Source organism: Galeopterus variegatus, unplaced genomic scaffold, assembly GCF_000696425.1.
Source record: "Galeopterus variegatus unplaced genomic scaffold, G_variegatus-3.0.2 Scaffold14, whole genome shotgun sequence".
Lineage (NCBI taxonomy): Eukaryota > Metazoa > Chordata > Mammalia > Dermoptera > Cynocephalidae > Galeopterus > Galeopterus variegatus.
In genome coordinates this window covers 778,572-784,886 of record NW_007726125.1, presented here as the reverse complement: position 1 = coordinate 784,886, position 6,315 = coordinate 778,572, and the positions used below count along the sequence as shown (strand labels likewise).

Sequence of the window (6,315 nt, the reverse complement as noted above, 5' to 3'; positions counted from 1 at the left end):
CTAACCAGCCAGCCTAGGACTTACATTTTAACTAGAATAGCAAGCACATCCATAATCCTGCCCTCTCAACTCCTAATGCCTAAGAATACTAAATAAAATATTTAAAATGTGAAAACAGTCCTACTCAAAAGGACATCTTCTTTGGTCAAGAATGGCGAGAACAGCTACAGCCATGAGCAGAGGCTGAGGCTGTGCAGCTTAGGAGAAGTAGAGACCTGTTCAGTAGGTCCTGGGACTTCAAAGTCCATATGGGACAGGTAACCAAGAATAACCTAGGAATGTTGGGGGGACCAGAATCAGTCTCTCGGAGTGAGAAGCACAGTCAGGACAAACAGGCTGCAAACAAAAACAAGATGAAATACAGGCAACCTAAAACAATACTTGAAAAAATACGAGGGTACTTCACAAAGTTCGTGGAAAAAAGAATTAGAAGATAATACAGACCTTTCCATGAACTTTTTGAAGTACCCTCATATATGTGTGTAATTATCAAAGGGCTAAAGGAAGATTCTCATCCCTGCAATGAGAACATGACCAAGAAGAGGCAGATAAGATTTCTTAAGTTAGACATCCTGGAAATACAAAAATACAATTACTGAAATATTCTCTATGTATGTGATAAACACTAGATATAAAACCTGAGTGGGTTTGGAAAACAGAAATGAGGAATCATCCAGAACACTACAGAGATAAAAGGAAAATAAAAAAGTGAAGCTAAGAAATGTAGGATAGACTGAGAAGCTTTGACATAATATTTAATAGTAGTTTTAGAAGGAGAGACTAGTGAGAATAAGGAAGGGGAAACAAAGACAATGGGTGGATTTTTCGGAATTGAAGAAAGACAGGTGGTTCCTCAAAAAATTTAAATAGAATTGCCATATGATCCAGCAATTCCACCTCTGGGTATATGCCTAAAAGAATTGAGAGCAGGGACTCAAAGAGATAAGTGTACACCCATGTTCACAGTAGCATTATTCACAATAGCCAAAAGGTGGAAGCAACAGAAGGGTCCACTCATGGATGAATGGATAAACAGAATGTGGGATATACATTCAGTGGAATATTATTCAGCCTTAAAAAGGACAAAAACTCCAACACATGGTACAACATGGATGAACCTTGAGGACATTAAGCTAAATGAAATAAACCAATCATAGGGCCGGCCCGTGGCTCACTTGGGAGAGTGCGGTGGTGATAACACCAAGGCCACGGGTTCAGATCCTATATAGGGATGGCCGGTTAGCTCACTGGCTGAGCGTGGTGTTGACAACAGCAAGTCAAGGGTTAAGATCCCCTTACCGGTCATCTTTTTATTTTTATTTATTTATTTATTATTTGTCCTTTTTGAGATCGGCCGCACCGCGCTCAGCCAGTGAGCACACTGGCTATCCTTATATAGGATCTGAACCCGCGGCCGGAGCGCTGCTGTGCTACCAGCACCGAACTCTCCCGAGTGCGCCACGGGCTCGGCCCACCGGTCATCTTTTTAAAAAAATAAATAAATAAAAGAAAGAAAGAAAGAAAAGAAAAAGAAATAAACCAATCTCGAAAGGACAAATACTGTATGATTTCCACTCATATGAGGTACCTTGTATAGTCAGAATCATAGTAAGTAAAATAGTGATTACCAAGGGCTTGGGGGAGAGGAGAAAGGGGAGTTATTGTTTAATGTATACAGTTTGAGTTTTGCAAGAGGAAAAAGGTTCTGGTAATGGATAGTGGCAGTGGTTGTACAACGTGAATATACCCAATGCCACTTAACTATGCTTAAAAGTGGTTAAAATGCTAAAATTTTTTTTTTTCCTTTTTGTCTTTTTTCGTGACCGGTAATGGGATCGCAAGCCTCAGTGTCGCGCCTGCACCACGCTCAACCAGTGAGCGGACCGGTCTCTATATGGGATCCGAACCCTCGGCGGGAGCGCCACTGCACTCCCAAGCACCGCACTCTACCGAGTGCGCCACCAGGCCAGCCCAAAATGCTAAATTTTGTTATGTATATTTTACCACAGCTTGAATTTTTTTTCTAAAAAAACAAATTCTATATATTTACAAAAATCTAAATATTTACATAAGTATAAAAATTGACTAGAAATAGACTCCTCGCATTAATGATAATGTTAATACTGTGGAAGGGGGCATTGAAAAATGGCCATGAGGATCAAAGGATTTTATCTTTAACGTTTATGTATTTTATAAAAAGATTTTTTTTTTTTTTTAAAGATGACCGGTAATGGGATCTTAACCCTTGACTTGGTGTTGTCAGCACCATGCTCTCCCAAGTGAGCTAACCGGCCATCCCTATATAGGATCCGACCCCACGGCCTTGGTATTAGCACCACACTCTCCCAAGTGAGCCACGGGCCGGCCCAGTAATCTCTATACCTTTATGTAAGTATAGAGATGTAATTTTTAGGGCTGGCCGGTTAGCTCACTTGGTTAGAGTGTGGTGCTAGTTAACACCAAGGTCAAGGATTTGGATCTCCATACTGGCCACTGCAAAAAAAAAAAAAAAAAAAAAAAAAAAAAAGAAATGTAATTTTTAAAAATTATCAGAAAAAATAATAAATGCAATTACAGTATTTTTTTAAAAAAGACAGTGAGGGAATGAGGGAGATCAGGAAGGAGGGAAAAAGAAAACCTGGAAATCTGGCAGATACTTTTCTCTCATTTCTAAAATAACAATTGTTAACAACAGTCAAGTGCTGGCTGGTTAGCTCAGTTGGTTAGAGCACCATGCTGATAACACCAAGGTCAAGGGTTCAGATCCTTGTGCTGGCCAGCTGCCAAAATGGACAAAAGGAAAGCACCTACTATATTGGTTCTCATGGGAAAAGTTATCTAGAGAGACCTCAGACTCATCATCCAGATCCACTAGCCACATCACACCTGATCTTTACTATGTCAATGATTGGAGTCGACCTCAATTGTTGTCACTCTTCTCCAGTTAAAAAGACTCAGTAGTGGGGCAAACAGAGAGAGGGAGTCAAGAGACCCGAATTCTGGTTCTCCTTCTTTCACTGTTGATCTACTCAACCCGTAATATGTCTTTTCACCTCTCCGAGCTTCACATTTCTTCTCTGGAAAATGAGAATAATCCCTACTCTGCCTGTCTCATCAGATTGTTATAAACAGCAGATGAGGGAACATGTGAAAAGGTTTTGTGAAACATCAAGCACCCGTGACAATCTATCTTCGCAGTATTAAGGTACAGAGGGGTTCAATGTTTGTTAAACGTCATAAAACTTTAAATTTTAATTTTAAAACTTAAAGCCGCTTAAAAACTGCAGATTTTAAAACTTTGGTAAATATATATTTTTAAGTGTAAGGAAGAAGGTAAAAAATCCTGTAATCCCACTGCTGTAAAACTACTTAAAAATTTTTTTAAACCAAAATTCTCCAAAATGTACCCTGCCCTAGTCTGCCTTAAGAGGACCGCTCTAAGCCTTGTTCGTCCGTCGATCTGGGACCACCCTGAACCTCGTTTTCCTCTGAAGTCAGCCTTTTTGTTGTCCTCCGCCTTTTGCGCAGAGCCCTGCACTGGGGACTTCATTTGGGGAAATAACCGTCGCGTCCAACACGAAATAGCCGTCCACCTAACACTTTCCTCGTCCCCCAAATGATCGCTTCTGAAGTCTGCTTAAGAAGCCTCAGCTTCTCAGGAGCGACCAAAAAGCCATCACCAGATGACCCCTCCGGGAGGACGCGGAACCAAATTCCATCGCCTTCCCCAGACTCCGCCCACCGCCCGCCTCCACGGGCGGGGCCGCCTAGGCCACTTCCGGGAGGGAGAGCCAGGAAGTTCCTGTCGCTTAGCAACCGAAGGACCCCCCCCCCCCCCAAAATGATGAGGCCGAGGAGGGACTAGGAATCACCCAGTTTCCGCTGCGGTTTGGGTATGGGGGGGACCGCAGTCCCCTACTGGGGTCTCTCCCGTGCCCAGCAAGGGTTGCCAGCCAGCGGGTGGCATTCCTTTCCAATACATGTTATCCCTAACAACCTTACCGGGAAAGCCACCCGTTTCTTGAGTATCTATGTGCCAGGCTCCATTAGGCACATCACATAATCTAACCTGGATAAACGCAACTCATCTCACTGATAAGGAAGCCAGGCTCAGAGGGGCTGAGGCCCTCAAACTGAGAGACCTTATTCAGGGAGCACCCTGCCCTGCCGAATGGCAGGTATCCGGATTACCTACTGGTCCCCCATTCGGAAGGCTGGAGAGGGAGGGGCAGCAACTTAAATCTTTAACCAAAATGCATTATTTTCCATAATGACTTATAAAATAGTGATTATACAAGCACAAGTCCCTGAGGGGCCAGAGATCCCACCATACAAAATAGCAAACAGACTCAAAACTTCTGAAGGGCAGTGAGTGTATTAGGAATGAATGGGGTACATCTGATTCCCACATTCAGGGTGGGAGACCTTCAGAGTGAGAAAACACAAGTGTTTTTGGCCTCCGACATCTGGGCAAAGTGAAGGAGGGAGGCACTGAAAAGCTGGAGTATGATTACTGTCTGGCCTGGGCAGGCTGGAGTCTGTGCCCCAGGATGGCTCCAAGTGCCGCTCAGAGTGTCAGCCCCCGCTCCTTGAAGAGCTGCTTTAGAGCCTCTTCCAGTTGCCGGTTTGTTCCCTGAAGCCCCTTCACCACCTGCGCTGCCCACTCAAAGTATTCCTGGACTCGATATTCGGACCATCCTGCATAAGAGTGGACAGAAACCTGCTCATGTGATGTCAAGGACAGCGTTGCCTTTTGCCATTTCCTGGAGGGCTTGGTGCAGGGCCATGAGATGAGTTCCTAATGGAATGATGAAAACTTCCCCTTGGTCCAGCTATTGTATTTTTACCTTATGAAAGAAGATCAGAGTGGTCTAGCAGGATTAGTTTGGGGAACTAACAAGAACGCCCAGGCTTTTGTCAGGGGAACCGACCAACCTGTGTTTTCAGAAGGTGGATATCCCTCTCCTGTCCCTCAGAGCCAGTGGGGGAGCGTACCCTCTGGGGTGCAGCGATTCAGGTCTCTCAGGTTGTACAGCTTGTCCGCCAGCTTCACCAGTTTGGCCCCGGGACTACTGTGGGGCGCGTGCTCCACCTGTAACCGCTTTCTCTCCAGCTTGGGCAGAGTCTTGTCATCTGTCACCTCCTCCACCAGGCACCGCACCTGTGCCCCAAAGTGTAGCTCCACCTCATCCAAGGTGGTGTCTGTGTCCTCCACCGTGTCATGGAGTAGGGCCGCCTGGGGACAGGCTCCTACTCAGCTTTGTGATGTCAGCCAAGGGGTGCCCGTTGCTGAATGGGGTCCTGATCCGCCCCCCACCCCCAGCTTCCTGGCAGAGAAGGAGGAAGTTACCTGTAGAACCACAATGTCAGTGATTCCCGCCTCATGGGTCAGGATCCGCGCCACACCTGACGGGGGCAGACAAGGAAGTCAGACCGGAGGGAGCCCCAAGGCGGCATGTTGTGGGTTTTGGAGAGCCAGATGTGGCCCGTCAGTAGCTGGATGACCTTGGACAAGTCCCTTAGCTTCTTCGGGTGTCAACCGTACAAAGGGAATAATCATGCCTCCCGCCCCGGGTTGTTGTGAGGTTTAAACTGGCACAAAGCTTGGTACAAAGTAGGTGCTGAATGAGACGCGCGCCCTCCGCGTTCCCTTCCCAGTCCCCACCCCGGCCGGCGTGCCCACCGATGGGGTGGTTGATGTAGGGGGTTCCTTCGGGGTCCTTCCGCCGCTGCTGTCTATGCTTGCGAGCCGCGAAGTCAGCAGCCTCCAGCAGCTGCGCCGCCTCGGAGCCCATCGCTCGGGTGGGGGTGACTGCTGCCAGGGGAGCCCGGACGGAGAGTCTACAGCGTCCCCTGGTGTCGTGGAGGTCCGGAGATTGTAGAGTCTGATTCCACCCAGCTACAACTGGGCCTGGCCCGGACGGATTCCTCTGGGGTCCACATTCTGGGCACAGAGAGCAACTGGTGTGGGAAGCTGCCTTCAGCATCGCAGCCCCTGGTTCAGTGTGCTCTGCTGGGGGTACAAGAAGAACCATAGTCTGGCTCTCTGGGAGTCCGCAGAGAAAGGGAGAAGATAGACAAGAAATAAGGCAGTGGCCTTATAGTGTGCCGAGTCCAGGGCTGGAAGGCATAGGGGAACTATGGGACCATGGAGAAAGGGCAATTTACCTAGCCTCAGAGTCACAGACAGCTTCTCCCAGGAGGGGCTCTTCCTCACCCTCGGAGGAAGACAATCTTCAACCTGTCAATGCTCTGAAAATTCTCAAAGCACTCTAAAAAGTTCTTCCAGGGTTCAGATCCCCTTGCCTGCCAGCC

At 47.1% G+C, this 6,315-nt stretch overlaps 1 protein-coding gene across 3 annotated transcripts; it reads right to left on the bottom strand.

Moving 5' to 3' along the window:
- Positions 1-4,360: 4,360 nt before the first annotated feature.
- On the bottom strand, positions 4,361-5,815 carry HDDC3 (HD domain containing 3). Of its 3 annotated transcripts, none has more exons than XM_008564693.1 (4): positions 5,684-5,815; positions 5,351-5,406; positions 4,996-5,236; positions 4,361-4,698 (listed from the first exon to the last, which is right to left on the bottom strand). In XM_008564693.1, the coding sequence occupies exons 1-4, from the start codon at positions 5,793-5,795 to the stop codon at positions 4,568-4,570; spliced, it is 540 nt and encodes a 179-aa protein (XP_008562915.1). In that variant the 5' UTR covers positions 5,796-5,815; the 3' UTR covers positions 4,361-4,567. The 3 variants fall into 3 exon arrangements, with proteins under 3 accessions (XP_008562915.1, XP_008562965.1, XP_008563020.1); XM_008564743.1 differs by having other exon boundaries at positions 4,996-5,161; XM_008564798.1 differs by having other exon boundaries at positions 4,609-4,698; positions 4,936-5,236.
- Between the last annotated feature and the right edge of the window lie 500 nt (positions 5,816-6,315).

Bases quoted from the DNA above. Each gene is read 5' to 3' on its own strand.
- HDDC3 (XM_008564693.1), bottom strand. From the start codon at position 5,795: ATGGGCTCCGAGGCGGCGCAGCTGCTGGAGGCTGCTGACTTCGCGGCT. The intron at 5,237-5,350 runs GTAACTTCCTCC...GCCTGTCCCCAG, and splicing joins CTGACATTGTGGTTCTACAG to GCGGCCCTACTCCATGACAC. The intron at 4,699-4,995 runs GTACGCTCCCCC...ACTCTTATGCAG, and splicing joins GAATCGCTGCACCCCAGAGG to GATGGTCCGAATATCGAGTC.